General features: G+C 39.2%; 1 protein-coding gene across 2 annotated transcripts in view; it reads left to right on the top strand.

Annotated features, from left to right (window-relative positions):
* zc3h4 (zinc finger CCCH-type containing 4) overlaps positions 1-21,691 on the top strand; it is an 88,999-nt gene that overhangs the window by 36,721 nt on the left and 30,587 nt on the right. For both annotated transcript variants that reach the window (XM_048264139.1, XM_048264140.1), the window contains exons 5-6: positions 263-414; positions 11,814-11,910. In XM_048264139.1, coding sequence (XP_048120096.1) covers positions 263-414; positions 11,814-11,910 — 249 coding nt within the window. The remainder of the gene's footprint in view (positions 1-262; positions 415-11,813; positions 11,911-21,691) is intronic.

The following is a 21,691-nucleotide window of genomic DNA, read 5'->3' as shown; positions in this document are numbered from 1 at the left end:
TTCATCTCCATTTATTATAAATTACACGGTTAATTATGATTAGAGTTTCTGTCAAGCTTAACAGACTACCTGAAACATTGTACCCTTATCTCTTGTTTGGTTGTACCAACATTATTTGAAAGATGATTAACTGTACATTTACTGTAGGATACTCAATAAAGCATGTCTTCATTTTTTTAATTGTCTGGACTGATTTTGACATGTCATGCCCAAAATTATATACATTTGGCTAATTATTTGGGGTTCTGTGTTCTCTTGACAGGCGGGAAAGGCAGACTCAAAAACCAGAGAGGTCGTGGGCGGGGTGGTATGAGGGGTCGCGGTGGGCGAGGTGGTGGAGGAAGCAGAGGAAGAGGACGGGCAAAGATGGGTGCAGACAACGATGATGAAGGCACATATGGAGACGATTTGGAGGTTAGTATGATGTCCTGTGTTGGATGCTTTATTGTTTCTAACTACTGAAGTCCAAATTCAAAATGTTGGAGAATGTTGTCTCCCCCGCCCCCTCTTCTCCAAATTCGATGGTCATGCGGTTTGCCATCAGAGGTGACTGCTCGAAGACTACAAGGGAAGCTGCGCCTCCTCTAAAATATTACGAAATGTTTTGTCAAATACTACAGTAACATTACTATTCCAACTAGAGCATGCCTGAACGTGTTGAACTTCATGGCTACTTAGTTTACGATTAGTCTATCGTGATTTTGTTCAATTTAAAAACCCATAAAAGCTCAGCTTCACTGGACTGTCAATCTCTCAGCGCAGCAAAGCAAAAATTGTAATTTCCAGTGAAGCCCGGCGTCTGGCAGTGAATGGGGCAGTGGAATGGCCCAGATGCCGAGCCACTGTATGATTATTGAATGAACCATCAAAGTGGCTGGCCTCTTTTTGATTGAAGCGTCCTTGACAGGGCGACCCGAGCTTCTTTGGAAGCTCAAGTCGGTGGCGGTGTGTACGTACAGTCAGAAAGTGGAAGTCCTATCACCATTTGTGACTGCTCCAGCTGACTCTAATTAGCCCAATTCTCCAGATAGGTAGATCAGCTAATTAATGAATGTGTGTGTGGGTAGATGCAATACAGGGTAGGACTTTACTTCCTAAATACATTTGAAAAATGCTTTGATTTTTACAAACAATTTTTAATGAAAACATGCTCATCAGAGGACTGCTTTTCTTATGTAAAACTGTCTATTCTAATTGCGAGTGAACAGTAAGTATTTCTTATTTGAACGGTTAAAATGTGCATGAATAAGTTTTCCAGCATCATGCACTGGTAAGCTAAGCTGTGTTCTTCTATGCTTGATGCCAAATTAGCAAGTATATTAACTGATTGTGTTTTCTTTTCGGTCTGTGGTTCAATGATTCTATTCAGTTGTGCCACAAGTCATCAAGCGGGTGATGGAAGTACCAAACATAATTTGACTTCAGCAGTGAAGCCTCCACAGACCAGTAGTTTTCTTTGCATGGTCCATAGTTTGAGAAACTCATGTTTGCAATGTTTTTATTGATTGCGAGTTATAGTTGTAGCATCCATCTCCCATTTCCCTCTAACTTACGATTGTATGTTTCTCTGAAGGTACCCAAGTTGCCTGATCATGTATGAAACATGTTCTTCATGCACAATTCACAAATTCTGTAGAATTTCAATAAAGCTGCCACTGGAACCTGGCAACTTACATTTTGTTTGCGTGCAGCAACTGTCTGTGCAGGCCAGAAGGCAACAAGTGCTCTTCCAAACTGATCAAACTCTCTTTTCATACCTTTCAACTACCCAAACAGTAGTTTTTGAAGGCAGCTGCGATGTATCCTTTATGCCAGTTGTGCTTAAACTGGGGGTCCCGAAATTATGTGCACTATGAAGTAAAGAACATTTTCGACCAACTGGGAAAACTGAGATAGTTAGTAGCCCCATAATATAGGCTTACAATTCACGCCTCATGTAGTGATGATCTCAAAGATGCTGTGCATGAGCTTACCGGTGACAGAGCACTATGCAACCTCCTTTTGCCACAGGAGCGCCAGTTATACACTGGACGAGTACTAGTTACTAGTTACTAGCAAGTAAAACATGTTTAAATGGCTATATTTATTTTTATTAGCTAGAAATGATGCCGCATGTCTAAATTCAATGCTATTTAAGCCACTTCGAAAGTTTGTTTAGATCCAGTGATTCTGCAGTCATGGAAACACAACGTCACACTTTCGGTACTTCAACATAGAATTTTACAACCTTCACTTGTTGTGGAACGGAATCTTATGTTAGAATGTTCAAAAACGTACACCTTTAAGGGTTCAGAGAATCCAGAGAAATCTTTGCGAACAATGGAAAGAGCTGAAAAACAGATTGGATGGCCGTGGTCTTTTGGACCTCAGAAGGCACTGCATCAACTCCAGACCTGTCATTATATGGGCTCAGGAAAACCTCTGGTAACCATTGTCTATGTCTAGGGGCAGATGGCCTACTGGTTAGCACTTCTGACTTGTAACCGGAGGGTTGCCAGTTCGAAACCCGACCAGTAGGCAAGGCTGACCCCTCACTGCTCCCCGAGAAGAGAAGAGAAGAGTTTCCCCCTGCATTGGTCGTGATGCCCCTTTGAAAATCGGAGGTTCACAGGCTACAGTGGCCTTGGTGGCCCCTTTTTTCAATATTCTGTGTTACGTCCGACTAGCGATTTTTATTTAGCCTATGGCCTGGCAAATTAAGCTTAGCATTCACAGGGCAAATTAATTTAGTATTTTACGCAGTGGAGAAAGTGACGGCGCAATGCCAAAAAAGAGAGTGCGTCCAAATTCACCCATTCTTTGCTGAACTAGGCTACTCGCGAAGTAGCATACTCATCATCACACAGACATCACATGTATCACACAAAATGAAATTATTTTATCTTATCTTTAATTTAAATAGTAGGCCTACAACATAGAACATCAACGTGTGGTGGCCGGTTTTGATTTCGTGGTGCCCAGCCACAGATTAATCAACGTATGGAAAACACTGAAGGTGTAAGATTAAAAATATTTAGCAGCACACGTTATGCTTGACGAATCGACGCTCATATTTTGCGTCAACGTATTTTTTGCGTCGATGTCATCGATTACGTCGATGCGTTGTCCCAGCCCTAGCGCCCGTCTCCCTACCCATTCATCTCGGTGGAATACTTCACCAACTTTCCCTCAACACATGACCAACCATATATCAGAATAAACAGCAGACCTTACCGAACACAAAGGTGTATAGCTGTACCCTGTACAGTTAGCCATTCCAGAGTAATCCGTTTTTTTGCAGACATTTGCAGCAATGTCTATATGCATGTCTCCAACTTTGGGGTTTAGGTTTCACAATGTGTTTAAATTGTTCAATACACAATTTTATAACAGGCCAAATAAATGTTACAAATATCGCCTAAATATCTGTAAACATTAAAGGAACCATATGTAAGATTGTGGCCAAAACTGGTACTGCAATCACTTTCAAAATACGGAAGAGCGGTGTATCCCTTCCCCCTCCCCCCTGATCGAGGTTGCCAACCCTGATGGCGAAACACTACTGACTTCGTGATTAGTAGATAGGTGGAGGGTGGCGCATCAGGCCAAAACACAACATGACGTGACAAAACACAACATCAACATCAGTTGAGGGCTGCAACTTCACTTTTTAAATGACAATATCCTGGCCGCACTACTGTTGTCAGTGATATAAGTATTTGAAATGAACATGATTTCTTAATGTCTAGTGACATATCAGGGCCATTTTATGATTAATTGAAATATTTTTCTTACATACGGTTCCTTTAAAATCAGAAGATATACAGCGGGGAAAATAAGTATTGAACACGTCAACATTTTTTTCAGTAAGTATACTTCCAATGAGGCTACTTGCATTCACCAGACATTAGTATTAACTCAGACAATCCACCCATATAAAAAAATCCAAACATTAAAGTCCATAGGTAGAGTTATGTGTAATAAAGTGGAATGACACAGGAAAAAAGTATTGAACACGCCTGCTGAAATTTCTTAAATACTTTGTGGAAAAGCCTTTATTCGTAATGACAGCTTCAAGGCATTTCCTGTATGACGAAACTAACTAGTTACAGTATTCTGGTGTGATTCTGGCCCATTCTTTTCAACAGATAGTCCTTTAATATTGAAGATTCCAGGGGTCCTTGTGAATCCTGATCTTTAGTTAACTTCCAAAACTGTTCAATTGGATTGAAGTCAGGGCCTTGATTTCCTTTCTCTGAAACCAACTGAGAGTTTCCTTTGCTGAATGGTTTGGATCATTGTCCTGCTGGAAGGTCTAGCCATGTCTCATCCTCATCATCCTGGTGCCACCACCTCCAAACCTCACTATTGGTAGGGTATTTTTAGGGTGATGCACAGTGCCATTTCTCCTCCAAATATGGTGTGTAGTATACCATCCAAAAAGTTCAATTTTGCTCTCGCCTGACCAGAATACATTCTCTCAGTATTTCATAGGATTGTCCAAATGTTGTGTAGCAAACTTTCAACGAGCTTTGATATCTTTTTCTTCAGCAATAGAGTCATGCAAGATGAGCGTGCATAGAGGCCATGGCGGTGGAGTGCATTACCTATGATTTTCTCTCTAACAACTGTACCAAGTCCTTCTGGAGCTTTCTCCGAGTGGTCCTTGGCTCTTTGGCTACTCTTCTGACTATCCTTCTGACTTCCTGGTCAGAAATCTTGCAAGGAGATCCTGTGCATGGCCAGTGATGATGCAGTGATGTTCCTTCCACTTGCAGATAATGGCTCCAATACTGCTTGCTGGATGCTTCGGAAGTCTTGATGTGCATCTGTAACCAGTTCCATTGATATGTTTTGCAACAATAAGATTGCAAAGGTCTTGGGAGAGCTCTTTGCTTTTACCCATTATGAAATGTTTCTTGTTTGACACCTTGGTAACAAAAAACCTTTTTATAGCCCACCAGTATGTACTAACCCAGCTTATATCAATTTGCACAGATAGGAGGGATCATTTCTCTAACTACTTATAGATTCCAGTTTGTTCCTTGCCATTTCTTACCTTTGTGTACTGCTTTTTCTTAGCGTGTTCAATACTTTTTCCCCGTGCCATTCTACTTTTTTACTCATAACTTTTAGACATTAATTTTGGGATTTTTATATATGTGTGGATTACCTAAGTTAATACTAATGTCCGGTGAAAATTTCATGCGAATAGCCTGGAAGTATACTTACTGAAAAAAATATTGACGTGTTCAATACTTATTTTCCCCGCTGTACATATAGGACAGATAGGACGGACGCTAATAAGTTCATGCTTTGTTTTATCGCTGGATTTTAGGATAGCCTATAATGGCAACCATTGCATTCCGAGCTACAGTCAACTCTAGCAGGCGTTAAATGACTGGGGACTTTGTGATTGTCATAATGTGCTGTCTCTGCTATTGCTGCTTTTGATCAGTCAGATTTGCAATCTCCTGTGGTGGGCTGGACATGATGTAGCATCAAAATGCCCGCCCAGATTCCCATTTCCGCCTTAACCACTGAAAGCTCATCAGGGGGTAATATTGTGGAAACAAACGTTGCGTAGGCTAAATTTATGGGCCATACTTGGGTCATTGCAGCTTCACTGGGGAAATATAAATAAAAGACATGTGATTCACACGTGAGGTCATGTGAGAATCATGCGTGAAGCCAGACAATTGAATGTAGTACCCACTGTATGGCCACTTGGCCAGTGCGAATACAAATGAAAAAAAGGTTTTGGGGGAGAGTAGTTAGTAGAACTGATTTAGAAGTGGACTGTTCCTATAAATAAGTTCCTGTAACTACGTAGTCAGAAAAAGCCTACTGTTTGTTGATGGACAGCGTTTTTGATTAAGTTTTTCTACCATTTTAATAAACAACACACACACACTTCCGAGGTCAAAGTAAGGAATTGTCTGAACTTGTTTTCTTGCAGTTCCCAACATTAGATAGGCCTACTACCTTTTAAATATGTTGTTGGTTGATGGCCTTTTAAAATAGCATATATTCACACAGATCTAACTTTGTTACTGATTAGGTGGTTTGTCATTGTATGGTTCTGGATAATCACAGTCAGTTGGCAGTGCCAGCGTCAGCTGAACTCAAACTATTTACACAGCAATCAAGTCCACAGTTGCGTGTTAAAACTTCCAGCTGAAATAGTTTTACTGCGGAGGTAAGCTAATAAGTAATGTGAAATAAGATAGTTGCCCCAAATTCATTAGACATCAATGAGCTTACCAATGGGGGAGTGAGTGTATATTTTCTGAGGGAAAGATCAGACAGGACACGTTTTTTTATGTTGTTTCGTATTGGCAGTAAGTGTTCTGCATGCTGCTTATGCGCCCAGAGCGTTTGGTGTTTTTTGCACTTGCCGTGTCTTGCGTTTTTGCGGAAGTGCCTTGAGCGCCTCGAATTGAAAAAAGTTCAACTCCAAGCGGAAAAGCGCCTATGTTTATGAAAACATAGTGCACCTTGCATTTTATAAGTGGCAAAGCGCATCCTGTCTGATCGTTACCTTAGGTTATCTACCACTCCTTTGCTACCAAAGTTCTGCCACTACTACGACAGTGACAACTAGTAGATTGATGCTAAAAGTCGAAGCAGGTATGTAAACCATAGATATATATAATAAAGCTTAGATGTCTCGTCCGCGCTGCTGGCCAATGGAGGTCGACATCCGCACCTCGCGGCCATCTTGTCACAGTCAGCTCGCTAACTCATAACATTGTGTTTTAATGGTGCATACTGTAATGACCGGTAGTGACCTGAAGGTGTCATTGTAATAGCCTGGGGGCATTGTTCTGCCTTTAGTAGAAGAGATATATACAGCGGATGTATGTGGTAAAAGTAAAGTTTAATAAACCGAACACTGAGGAACTCACGTGTGGAAGTCAAGTCCAGATTATAGCTACGTTAATAATGTTTGTAAGAAACCAAACCGTTTGTAAATCCGTCAAGATTTCAGCGAGATAAGAGTATTGGTGTTCGTGCAGATCACTCACCTTACACCAGGTACCACAGAGCCCACCAGATAGCTTGCCTGTGACAAGATGGCTGCCGGTGATGCCGTTAGAGACTTCGCCATAAGACATCTAGCCTTTATTATGTACAGTGGGTCCCAGTTAAGAATTGACACTTCATTCACCATCAAGGTGATTCACGCAGCTGGGTGAAATGTAAGTACAACTGCAGCCGCTTGGGGGCAGCATAGTCCGCTGTGGCGTTCTGCGGTCGAACCGGACCAGCAAGGGCTGTGATTGGCCGAGTTTTCAGTTTGTTTCTCTGTGTTTTTAGCAGCCCCTGCAACATGCTTGTCCACTGTAGCCTATACGCTTTGTACATAATGTTAAACATAGTTTTGGATTCAGTGGCAAGATTTCTTGATTGTACAGTGCCTGCCTGTCTCTCAGTAATGTTTTAAAATGAGAGCTTCGTCAGCTGGCAGTAGGCTACTTTGTCGGCAGTCATGAGAAGTTTGCTTGCTAACAGAACATAAATATGCTGCCCAGAAACCTCGTGAATAGTTCTGATTGTTTTTAACTACACTAGCGAGGTTGAAATATAGCCTTTGCCTACAGCATCTCCTTAACAGTAATGTTAACAAAATGACAGCATTCATATGACAAAGGAAAACATATTCGGTCACTCAAGACTGTGCCACAGCAACCATAGGCCTAGGCCTACTCGAAGCAGATAGCGTTGTCTGACGGTCGAGTGGGTTAATGCACATATTTCCAGAACAGGTCTGCAACTTTCAGGCAGTTCTGAGTTCGAATCTAGGCAGGAGCAGAACCATATAAAGAAGACGTTTGGTGATTAATTGATAGCTGTTTTTGTGACACGTTAAACGTTCTTTATAATGAGCGCATACGCGGAGTAAAACGACTTGTTGCCGTTTTGGGACATAAGCTACGTTAAGCTTTTTCACGTCAAGGTGGTGTTGTTAGGTCTACAGCTTCAGAAAGCTGCAGGGGAGCGCGGGGCACAAAGTAACGCTGGGTTAAATGTAACATGAACTTTTTTCCTAGTTGCAGATGGTTGATCGGGACATATTGGTCAGTTAACCACATTACTATGAGACGGTGTTCCACAAATGTTCAGTCCGTATGGACGGTTTTCAATGTAGATCTACAGCAAAACGCCTTTTGAAGGCATCAAAGTAAATAGGTGGTAGGCTACTTGTCTTTCGATTACTGCGTTGTGGGTGCAGCTCACTGACTAATAATCGTCTTGTTGGCCAAAAACGAACACCGTTTTAAAAACATGTAGTCAACACATAGGAGCTATCTTATCTTAAAAGAAACGTGACCCAGCGGGGTTAGTTGTAACGCGCTGTTACAACTGTAGGCTGCAATGATTGCAATACAAAAATATGCGTGTGTTAGTTTAGTTAGTTTTGTGATGTTTTGCACTTTTGCCTGTTTTGTGTTTTCAGGTTTGAGGGCTTTTTTTGCCAAGATTGACCTTGGTTAGACTCTGCATATGTTATTTCTCCGTATGGAAAATAAAGTCAATTTTCGACACACGTCTGTTATTAGTTCAATAACAAGTGTTGCTTGTTAAAACGTGACTAGTGAAACTCAAATGATTTTAGAAATATTTAGCCAAAGCCAAAAAATGTTACTTTGTGCCCCGTGCTCCCCCACTGCTTGTGAAAGAAGGGGATGGGGGAGGGGGGCTTAACGTGAAAAAGCTTAATGTCCTAAAACGGCAACGAGTCGTTTTAGGCTACTCCCCACAGGCCTTCATAATGGTAGGCTACAGGAAGTGGGGGGAGGGTATGGGATGACCAGAGCCACATTCTATCGCCTTTCCAGGCACACACAGCTCGTTACCATATAGCCTATCGACTGCCTTAACAGATAGGCTCTGCTCTTGGGTTTGGCCTCACAGCGAACTCAATCCTCTCGTTGCTTGCAGTTTGTTAAATAAAGCGATGCAGATTACATTATTGATTTCTGATTAATTGCGTCTTTTGATGTCTTTTGCAACATTTGCTTGTTAGGCTGGGCTACTGTCAATGTCCTGTACAGGTCAATGTTCAACAATTGCTGTGTAGGCCTACAGGCTATTAATCAATTAGGGAGCGTTAGTCAAAAAAGACATGACCCTCCCTCGCCAGCAAGAAATTTTTCTATGACCCTCCAAACGCATTACCCTCCCCAGTCCCAACAATTTATTGATGCCTTAGGCTACTGGGTCAATTTGGGAGATTGCATGCTATGACTCCTTCCTTGAAATGCCTTGAAAAGGCTGTTGTTTGCACAATTTCACAAATAATCACCGGGACCGAAACAAACCTGTCAACTTTTCCCGGGTTGATCGCGTATTTTAACTTTTTCCTCGCTGTCTTAGGAGGAGCTGCAGGACGCCGCAGCAGGGGTGAGGCCCTGTGCTTAACTTGACAGATGCAAGGCCCTTTTCACTTACGCGCATGAAATCATGCGATAGCTTACTTTTACACATAGCCAAGGCTACCGTCGGTGTATTTTAATAGTAGCCTAGTCTAATAAGCTACACCAGCTTGTCTTTAAGAGGGGAAATTCAATTGTATAGCCTATAACATTAGCTGAGTCACATATTTGGCCATATGGTGTTTATCATAGGCTACATCACGAAACCAAATAGTGTAACAAAGGCGAACACTTTAACAGAGGGAATTAATTGGGCATGAATCATTGTGTTGAATGGTATTTGTCAATGAGCAGAAACACACACGACATTCAAACTATTGATGTACTGGTCTGTATCTATAGGCTAACATTGGACAAATAAATGACACTGACTCGCCATATCCTGACTCAGGAAAAAAAAAAAATTCTTGCTTTGCCGCAAACTCAGCAATGAAATCATAGGCTACCTGCAAACTGGCCTAACGTCTTTTTCATAGAAGGGAGAGCCCAGTCTCTCCTATGACATGGAGGTGCTAAATAGTTTTTAATAGCCTGTTCAACTTCAAAAGCTTCGCTCAATCTGATGCCAGTCACTGATCGCAATTTCAAAGTTTGGGAAGCTTCATCTTTTTAAGTTTTAAGTGCAGTGGCCCCTATCTGCCCCCTTTGGAATTATATCTCGAGCCTATTATAAGGTCCAGTGCGTTATGTCCTGGTATTCGGACGTGCTCAAAAAGAAAAGAAAAAACACTTTTTTATAGATGGTTATGAGGAGCAATATGAGAGAGAAATTTGATGATCATTGATCGTTGTTTTGGGACGTTAAGGACGTTAAGAAGGAGATTGAAGAATGACCATTTTTTTATACGAAAATATTTCTTAACTTCAAAAACTCAGTGTCTAAAACTCCGTGTCATTCAGACTCAACCCTCTTGTTGCTTTGATATCTTTTTCGTTGTCGTTTGAACGTCGGCAAGCAGGCATATTGCGGTTGCAATTTAAGTGAAATGTTTACAGTAGGCCTACAACATGCTGTTAGGCTGGGCTACTGTCAATGTACTTGTAGAGGTAAATGTTCAACAATTGCTGGTGTACAGGCTATAATCAATTAGCTAAATCATTTGTCCAGCTGTTTAAACATTTTTTGTGCTACATTCAAACGCAAAAGGTGCCTTGATATCTTTTTCGTTTGAACGTCGGCAAGCAGGCATGCTGAGGTTGCAATGAATGAGGATAATTGGTTTTATCTGCGGATTTATTTTTTTTTGCATTATTTTGAATATGACTCGCCCAGTCTCAACAGCACATACTTTTTCCACACGATCTGAGTTCTAACACACATATCCCTCTCGCTTCTCTCTCCATCCCTAAGACGGTGCTTTCTTAAAGGAGCTGCACAATTTTACAACAATTGCATCTACATTTTCATATTAGAATGTTTTGTCAAGTGTAAGCTTAAACTACCGCGGATCAATTTAAGTTCCGTGCCCCCGCCAAGGCCATGGAAGCAGTAAGTCAAGTCGCATCAAAAATAGTAGTGGCAGAACTCCCAAGTGACACCTTGTGGTTGTTTGTGTCAACTGCAGTTTGTGCCATTTCTTCTGAGAAAATGGGGTGCGTGATTCATGAAGGAACCTGTCCAAACTTAACCGGGACCCACTGTATATCTATGGTGTAAACAATCAAATGTAAGGTGGACTTCAACAAGGCTGCATGCCGCCATCTACAGCTTAGGAGGGCAAGAGAGAAATTTCATGTGGAGAAAATGTTGGTGCAAAAATAAGCATGCATGTGTTGATGCTTAATGAGTCACGTCTCTCACATTTGAGAGAAAGTGGAATAGAGCATTATGTCCAATATTAATCTTCTGCAATTCTCATTAGTGGGTCACTTTGATACTAAAAATATGAGTCTATGCAATGACTGTATGATATCTGTACTGTCCCTGTGTATATATCAATGTGTGACTGTATTTAGAGATAAGCGGGAATATTATGACTTTGCACTGTTTCACTGTTCTGCATGGCTGCGTCAGTAGCTATCTGCTCCGGATTGCCAGGTTGCCACTAATCAGAGTCTGATTCAGTGTAGTCCACGTGAGATGGGATGACCAACGCCATCTCCCGTCAGCCTGGAAGGATACTTAAACCCTAATCCATTCATTGTCTAGTTAGAGCAGCTGATGGATCTTTAGGTGAAGTCATGCTGTCTCTCCCTTGATGCACATCATTGTAAATAAACTCTGTTCCTGATTTTTCATACTATTGGTCTGACTGGGTCTCTATTCATCTGTGGTATCAAAATTACCATCACATTGTTACACCCTCATTTTTATGATTTTATTAATTAGTATAATAAATAAATGACTGAATTTCAAGACGTGTATTTTCTAACAAATATTTCTGTTTTGTTCAGTTTGCAGATGATGACTTTGATAACATGGGAGAAGATGATTTTGAAGATTACTCTAAAGAGATGAACCAGTATAGAAAGTCTAAAGACCGTGGACGTGGTAAGAGTTGTTTAGCATTGAATTGTCAGACAGGTACGCTCCATTCATTCAAAGTAAGAGAGCAGCAAGGTTAGGTTAGATAAGGTTATCCCAAGCTCTAGTTTAGACCAAACAGTATTGATAGGTAATTTAAGTATAAGTGAGGGAAACCCGTGAGGGAAATTTGGCCTCTGCATTTAGTCATGCATAGTAATCACATACTACAACATATATTAACACCAACACGATCAAATTTGTGACTACAGAGTTTTATTTTAGCATGGGTTTCCTCCGTAAAAGAGATCTGCATGTAACTTCACAGCATGCGGTTAAAATCCTTAAATTCACGGACGTATTTTGGCTTTATTTTTTAAGCAAAAAACGTCACTTTTCACAGCCGCCAGTCTTTGAGAAGACGTGAAATATCCACTGGAATTTTGTTTCTTTATATTACACCTGCCAGGGAATGCGTGTTATGTGGGTAAGCTGCTGCCTAGCAGGTAAAGCACGTTTAAATGGCTATAGCCTACATTTAAAACAATTTATTAGCTAGAAATGATGCCACATGTCTACATTCAATGCTATTTAAGCCACTTCGAAAGTTTGTTTAGACCCAGTGATTCTGCCGTCATGGAAACGCTACGTCAGACTTCGGTACTCTATTATATTACTCTATTGTATACACAACCATACTCTACCTGCACTTGGTATTTAATGCTTCTTTGCACTAAATTTGCACTGAAATGCATGTCAACTGCATTTCCATGGCTCTGTACCTGTACTCTACTAAATGACAAAGTTGAATCTAATCTAATCTACTGGCTAGTGAGAATTTAAGCAGCAGCTTGCCTTTTGACTTTACCTGCCCAGCTTTGAGGCCAGATCACTGCCCCATTCACTCCCAGGCTTCCCTGGAAATTATGTAATTAAATAATTTGTTCAATAAATGTACAGCTTTGCTGCACTGAAAATAATGTATTCAGAAAGTGCAGGTCTGATGATCTTCAGACTAAGCCTCAAAATAGTTATGACATTAATTGTAAGTGTTCGCCCATCACAGCTAAAATCGAACAAGAAGTCGCCTTAGGAGGCAGTCTTTGGTTGCTTGACATGAAACTTGCTGTGAGTGCTTACAGTCATGTTTCTGATAGCATCGAGTTGCCGTGGCAACTCCGGCCTGCTGGACTGCTTGGCCCCCTCATTGCTGCTTGTAGCTGGGTAGATGACAAATAGCAGAATTCAGACTGTCCATGTGTCACACACTTATAAAAAATGGCAATTGTTAAGAATTGATATGGAAATGTTGTAGGTCTGGTAGGTTCAAGTTCTGTCATAATAAATTTATTGGATTTGTATTTCACTTTTGACTTAAAATAATCATCCAAACATAAAAAATGTCATATGGTGTGACTGTCCACCATGTGTGCGAACTTCCTAAAAAGAGTGTATATCCATAAAAAGTATAATTACTTTAAAGTTTTACCATGCATATAAAAGAATTGGATGTTTTTTACAACCACAGAAAGTTTTGATGTTTATGCATGCTGTCCAACTAAGTTATAATCAAATATATTTTGTCCATAAAATGGTTGGCTTTTTAGATTTTTATATAAAAAGCTTTGAATTGGACATCATCAATCGTGGCCAAATTTTAGTGTCTTATGGTGTGACATCATTTGCCTAAAAAGTAGCTATTTTCCACAAATATTCTTCATGAATTCTTAAAAAGCACTGCTGCCATGTGGTCAGTTGCATGCTAAATAATAGTTAGCTGTATTTAACTGTCTAGAAAATTAGCTTAACTGTCAAAATATCATATAGTGTGACGCTGCATCATATGGTGTGACAGCTTTTTTCAAGTCACACTATATGACATTTCTGTCACACCATATGACCAAATTGCATTTTTAAATAAAAGTTCTTGTAAAAACATGTTTTAAATTCAGATATTATATGTTTTTTGTTAAATCTGTGATAATTGGAAAAAAATATGTACAATTCATATTTCTCATACTTTTTTCTTTTATGTTACCATGCCATGTAAGTTTAAAAAATAAATACTAAACTTTCATCTATTTTGCTGTTACACGATACACCATTCATAGAGAGACTTCAAAATTCATTGTTAATGATTTTATTGTCATTAAAAACCCTGTTTTGCTCTGACACATGGTGGAGTGGTGCAGTTCATCATATGGCGTGACACCATGTCATTTGGTGTGACATTAAATAATGTCACAAAAAAAAGACTTTATAATTGAAAATCATTAAAACATCAATAGCACACAAAGGAAATGGTATCTGCAAGAACCTCAAGAATTTTGAGTGAGTTCTTACAAGAAATATCAGAATTAAGCTAAAATATCTGGTTACAGTTAGGAGCATTCTCCACCTTGACAAAATAACTTGTTAAATTTTAGGTTTTTCTTCTAAATATTCACAAGGAAATGTTGCAAATCAAAGCAAACGTGATTAAAATGTACAGTGACATAAATTAAAGTAGAAAAAAGTATCTAATTTTCATTTTATTTCAAATTATTTTCACGTCACACCATATGACAATTTTAGAGATACAGCAACACATAAAAACACTTTTTAGGGATGATATTTGAAGTTTTTTAAAATTCCTTTTTTCAGGCTTATTTGTCATCCACCCAGCTACATTTTCATTTTTTCCCCTCGTGCACAAAGCTACAATTCATTATGCATGCTTCATAACCAAATTTCTATTAACCTGTTACTGCAGAAGCGTCCCCTAGTGGGCCCGCTGCAAGGCCAGTTGTGACTTTCAAAGTTAACTTTATGAAAACTCCCAAAACTTAGCCCTTTAAACATGTTTAAGATGTAATATATAACCTTAGATTTTGTCACAGGAAATTAAATTACCTTCCAAACATCTGAATCACAAGTTTCAGCTTGAAGTGGATGCCTATAAAGTTGTTTATTTTTCTTGCTCACTAGGTAGAGGAAAATGGTAACCGTAAGCATATGTAAACACAAGCTAATGTTCTCTAATTTTTCACGACCACATAATGTGTCTTCACGTAAAGTTGTACATGAATACAAAGCTGAAGATGTCCTCTCCTAGATTCTGTGGTTTGTACTGGCTGTCAACCAACTATTTGGCATGAGTGACAGTTTTGCACCTATGGTATCAGCACTACATCATGTTCAAATGTGTCCCATCATATCACTTCCTAGTTCTTGTCAGGCATCCCAGAAGTGATTGACACCTTTCCTAACAAATAGTACTTATTCTAACAAAAACGTAGGTGGGTCATTTGTCATGTTTGGTTGTGTAATTGAGTTTGCATGACTGGTGCTTAACTCAGGATTCCGAAACAATTTCCACATCTGCTCGGAAGCCATTTTTTAGTACAGTAGCTCGGATACCGTGCAGGTGACATGGTCTGCTGCATTCGTAGTGACTTTGTTAGAGCAATATACAGTCTGTAGCTGGTCTACATTGCCTGTGGTCATCATGACAAGAAGAAGCCAGACTATGGTTGAAATTCATGAGGAGCTTTTCAGAAAAGACCGTGAGGAGGATAAGGAGGATTATCTCAGCAATGCTAGCCCTATGGCCGCTAGCATGGACTGGGTGGTTGGATGTGTTGGAGTTTGGAATTCATGCTGACGTCGGTGTGTAAGTGACTTAAATACATATTGATTCACGTCATGTGCATGAAGTAATGCATAGTAATAATAATTTCAGTATTTGTCCTTAGCATATTAGTGTAGCTTATTAGCAATCCCTGTAATAGGCTTGCATGTAGCTGAACACTACAGTGTAAAACAACATAGCAGAGCTAGCTTGACACCCCACTGTGTGCTTGCTTGGGCACAGTAATGTATAATAATATTAAATGATGTGTGTTTTGTTCATCAATATATTAGAGTAGCCTATTTGTAACGATTATAATACAGGTTAGCATGTTGCTGAGGACCATGTTTGAAGTTACACTAGAAGGATCAGAAATGCATAGTAATGATATACCTGTTGGAATGCCAATGTTGGATTGAAATCCTCTGAAATTCTGAAATTACTGTATCTGGTAGCCATTTAAATTATAGTGCTTGCTCAATTTAATAGCTTGAAGCAACAGTTTACCGTAATCCATTACACAATTAAGTCATGAGAACATTTAGTTATTATTAGTTAATTTTGCATTTATTTATATTGTATTATTATTTTTTCTTGCAGTGATAAAACAGGGTCTGGCGCTGTGATTCTGGCAGCTCTCCCTCCGCCTGTCTCTCTCTCACCTCAACATGCTCATCTGCAGAAGGCACCAGTTGGGCATCAACATCTATAGAATTATACAGGACATTTTGTTCTGTATATAAAAGCGAACTTAATGAAGTCAATAAAAACCCTGGAGATGAATTTATAGCTTGGCCTGAATGATCATTGTGCTGCATGTAGAACTTGAGATAATGAGTGTGTACAAAAAAAAGTACAAAATGTTCAAAAATGTGTTGAAAACAGCAATACTTTTGTGATGTATTAAACATATTATTTTTGAACTGAGACTAGTCACAAAATACTGAGAAGTTTCCTATATTCCACCCTTGAAATTCAGTCCTCTTTTTCTCTGGTATATTTAGATTTCCCAAGTGCTATCTTAAAACCTGTCATTTGAAGTTTGAAGAGTGATGTGCATAGGTCTTTTTTAGATGGTGCCCTCTGTTGGATGGACTCAGTGCTACACTCTGGAGGCATGGACATGGGGGCTCATGAACATGCCCCAGAGTGTAACACTGTAGCTGCCTGGCAGCTCTAGCTGTTGACTGCAGCAACTCGAGCTAGGTAGGACAGATTGTTTTCCATACCGACAGTACTCGGTGACCTCGAAAATCCGAGAACTATGTGAAAAATGACCAAAATTCTCCTTTAAGGTTTGCAGAAAAGAACGTGGCACAGTATTTGTAGTATTTGTTTGTTTTTTCCCCACAGTGTTGTGGGCCAGATGAAAGTAGAATGTGGTAGTTTAGTAGTAACTATCTTTTGGGGAAGGCAAGATCCACGTTAGAAAACAAAATTTTATGTATTTAAACTTGATTAGTTGGTAGTAGAACTGTTATATAAAAACAATTAGAACATATTGATGGGCTATAAAAAGGTTTTTCGTTACCAAGGTGTCACACAAGAAACATTTCATGATGGGTGAAAGCAAAGAGCTCTTCCAAGACCTTTGCAACATTATTGTTGGAAAACATATCAATGGAATTGGTTACAGATGCATTTCAAAACTTCAGAATCATCCAGTAAGCAGTGTTAGAACCATTATCTGCAAGTGGAAGGAACATCACTGCATCATCAATCGGCCAGGATCTTCTCACAAGATTTCTGACCAGGAAGTCAGAAGGATAGTCAGAAGAGTAGCCTAAGAGCCAAGGACCACTCGGAGAAAGCTCCAGAAAGACTTGGAGGCAACAGGTACAATTGTTACAGAGAAAATCATAGGTAATGCACTCCACCACCATGGCCTCTATGCACGCTCACCCCACATGAATCTATTACTGAAGAAAAACATGTTGAAGCTCGTTGAAAGTTTGCTATACAACATTTGGACAAGCCTATGAAATACTGAGAGAATGTATTCTGGTCAGGCGAGAGCAAAATTTAACTTTTTGGATGTCCTACTCTACACACCATATTTGGAGGAGAAATGGCACTGTGCATCACCCTAAAAATACCACACCAACAGTGTGGTTTGGAGGTGGAGGCATCACGGTGTGGGCCTGTTTTTCATCTCATGGTACTGGCAGACTTCATACAGTTGAAGAAATGATGAATGAAGCCATTTTTTTCTGGGAGAATCTTGCCATCCACCAGGACGATGAGGATGAGACATGGCTAGACCTTCCAGCAGGACAGTGATCCAAAGCATTCAGCAAAGAACTCTCAACTGGTTTCAGAGAAAGGAAATCAAGGCCCTGACTTTAATCCAATTGAACAGTTTTGGAAGTTAACTAAAGATCAGGATTTACAAGAGGGACCCCTGGAATCTTCCATATTAAAAGACTATCTGTTTAAAAGAATGGGCCAAAATCACACCTGAATACTGCGACTGATTAGTTTTGTCATACAGGAAATGCCTTGAAGCTCTCATTACAAATAAAAGTATTTAAAAATTTTCACTAGGCGTGTTCAATACTTTTTTTCCTGTGGCATTCCACTTGTTTACTCATAACTCTACTTATGGACATTATATTTATATGTGTGCATTACCTAAGTTAATACTAATGTCTGGTGATAATTTCATGCAAATGCTTCACTGGAAGTATACTTACTGAAAAAAATGTTAACATGTTCAATACTTATTTTCCCCGCTGTAAGTAACGGCAGCAGCGGACTGATATTACCTAGGCTATTACTAGTAGAGCCCGACCGATAAAGGATTTTGAAGGCCGATTCCGATATTTACGACAAATATTTGTTGATTTAAAAATCCGATATTCCGATATATCGCCTATATATATATATATATATATATATATATATATATATATATATATATATATATATATATATATATATATATATATATATATATATATATATATATATATATATATATATATATATATATATATATATATTTATATATATTTTTTTTTATATATATATATATACAAAAAACATTAAAAACATTAACAGATTTCCTAATATTAGTTATTTATGAGTATTGACTAAAATAATATGATAATGCATTTTAAAAACAAACTTGTTTATTTTTAAATAATATTGTCACAGTGGAATAGAGGAACATCGAAATATATTAAAGTTCTGATAAATAAAATGTATAAAAATAGAAACTTAAGATATTAAACCTAGTCTTTTGAACAAAAACACAACAACAACAACCAAATCAAAGTTACCAGTATTAAAAGACTTGGTAAGCTTCATAAATATAACTTTGAACTAAGACTTAATAATTACAAAAAATAAATATAGCTGCAAGCAGCAATGAGGGGGCCAAGCAGTTAAGCAGTTGAGCAGGAGTTGGGATTGGATTGGACTGGACTGGACTTGATTGGATTGAATTGGATTGGACTGGACTGGATTCGAAGGTCACCGAATTTATTGTGTGTCCTCAAGTCCACATACCAAGTTTGGTTTAAATCGGTGAAAGTGTTGATAATTATAGCACCCCTAGTGGTGAAAGCACACCAAATTAATTGTGCATCCTCAGGATGTAGTCCCAAGTCCACATACCAAGTTTGGTTGCGATAGGTGAAAGTGTTGCTAATCATAGAGCCCCTAGTGGTCAAATGTCACCAAATTTATTGTGGGTCCATAGGATGTGTTTATGAATCAACGTATCAAGTTTGGTGTCGATACGTAAAAGTCTTCCTAATTATAGCGCCCCTAGTGGTCAAAGTATACCAAATGTATTGTGGGTCCTCAGGATCGGGTCCCGAGTCCATGTACCAAGTTTGGTTTTGATAGATAAAGGCGTTGCTGAGATATGAGCTAATTTCCTGTATCTCTAGCGCCCCCCTAGTGGTCGAAGGTCACCAAATGTATTGTGTGTCCTCAGGATGGGATTCCAAGTCCATATACCAAGTTTGGTTTCTATATGTGAAAGCATTGCTGAGATATGACCCTACTTCCTGTGATTATAGCGCCCCCCCCAGTGGTCAAAAGACTTCAAATTTATTGTGTGTCTTCAGGATGGGGTCTCAAGTCCATGTACCAAGTTTGGTTTCAATATGTGTAAGCATTGCTGAGATATGAGCCTACTTCCTGTGATTATAGCGCCACACAGTGGTCAAAATGTACCACATTTCTTGAGCCTCCTCCTAATTGGGTCCTGAGCCCATGTAACAAGTTTGGTTTTGATACGTGAAAGCATTGCTGAGATATCCCTTCACTTCCAGTTTGGTGGCTTCGCCGCCAATTTTGATTGGCTGTTACGGGCGAACGGTTTTAGGTTTGAAGACAAAAAGGGATAACTTTTTTGAGGCTTGGACTGAAGATTATGTGTGTCAAGTTTGGTGTCAATTGGACAAACTTTGTGACCTGTGAAAACTTTTAGCTGTTTTTGATTAAATCCAATATGGCGGCCAAATCAATTACGTTGACGTCACAAATTCACATCTGTCGGACTTAGGATCTCCCACAGAATTAAAAATCACCATTAGTAAGTTTTAATTCCAAACACAACACCCGTTACAGGCCAAAAGGTAATTTAGCTAATTATAGCTCCACCTATAGGTCAAAAGTCATTATATTTATTGAGCCTCCTCCTTATTTGGTCCTGACCCCATGTACCGAGTTTGGTTTTGATACGTGAAAGCTTTGCTGAGATATCACTTCACTTCCTGTTTGGTGGCTTCGCCGCCAGTTTTGATTGGCTGTTACGGGCAAATGGTTTTAGATTTGAAGACAAAAAGGGATAACTTTTTTGAGCTTTGGACGGAAGATTATGTGTGTAAACTTTGGTGTCAATCGGACAAACTTTGTGACCTGTGAAAACTTTTAGGTGATTAAATCCAATATGGCGGAAAATCCATCATGGCGTAAAATGACGTCATTCAACGTTGAACTCGGCTTGGTCCAAAGATTCTAACGATACCTCATATTTGACAATCGGGCCAATGGGTCAAAAATTACTTGCATGAACGCACGTCCAACTTTGGCCTGTTGGTGGCGCTAGAGTGCTCGAGGTGCTGACTTGAACCTCTGGTTAAATTAATCATGGGACTGTGCCTAATTAGTGTGCCAAATTTCACAACTTTTCACCAGACGGTTATATGGGCTGCCATAGACTCCCATGCCAGAGGAATAATAATAAGAAAACTAACAAACACAATGGGTGCCTTCGCAGCTTTGCTGCTTGGCCCCCAATGATGACATTATTACTATCATCATCATTTGTATTATCATTAAACAAGATAAAGGTCACTCCTAAATGTTTGAGTGTGTAATAATTAGTCCCTATTGCCTTATAAGCTACCTTATAATTACAATGTCAGCTTGCTTATCCCTTTACCTGCACTTTTAAAATTATTTCCATAAGCTACATCAAACCAATTTCAATCATCAGTTGCTGCCTGCCTTCTAAAACCTACTATTTAGTGGTCTAAATCCATTATGTAACTCGTTAATGCTGCGTCTGAACGACAGTCTGAAACGCACACTTGGCGTCATTGGATTTCACACACGTGTAAAAGAAAAGCTAACTTTTATGCACAAACTACGTTTTGCACAAGCTACGTTTGATACTTTCTCTCTATGTCTAAATGTTCACTCCTCGCACGTCTAACTTACATTTTACAATGCAGGGACTGTAACTACAGATATACTAGTTAAAAATACAGTAATCATTACTTTATTTAGGCAGAATAAGTTCGTTGTGGTTTCCAAGCTCATTAATGTTAACGTTAGTGGTCTTCCACTGATATTCATGGCATTAGCTAGCTTTGTGGTTAGCTAGTCTATGATGAGCCATAATTTAACAATGGATAACGTCATACTGCAAATTGTAAAACATACGCTTTCAAAATAACAGGCCGGGGAGAGATGGTACGTCTCACTGCTATAACTGTCACGCTATTAAAGAAATACATCTTCAGTCACATTGTCAAAAGTTAAAAGGACAGACAGTCAACCACACTGTAACAACGTAACGTAATTACTAGCTAATTCCGCTTCACTCTCGGCTTATTTAACAGCAGCAAAACTGGACATTGTTTTCACGAATTTTGTCATGCTTATTTGAGTTAAGAAAACTGATGGGGATGTTCTTTTAATTGTTATTCAAGCAATGTATGTCTCGTGACCAAATCACCA

This window comes from Alosa alosa, chromosome 15 (assembly GCF_017589495.1).
Source record: "Alosa alosa isolate M-15738 ecotype Scorff River chromosome 15, AALO_Geno_1.1, whole genome shotgun sequence".
In the NCBI taxonomy this organism is placed as follows: domain Eukaryota; kingdom Metazoa; phylum Chordata; class Actinopteri; order Clupeiformes; family Clupeidae; genus Alosa; species Alosa alosa.
The sequence above is the reverse complement of the archived record's forward strand: the minus strand, read 5'-3'. Positions and strand labels throughout refer to the sequence as shown.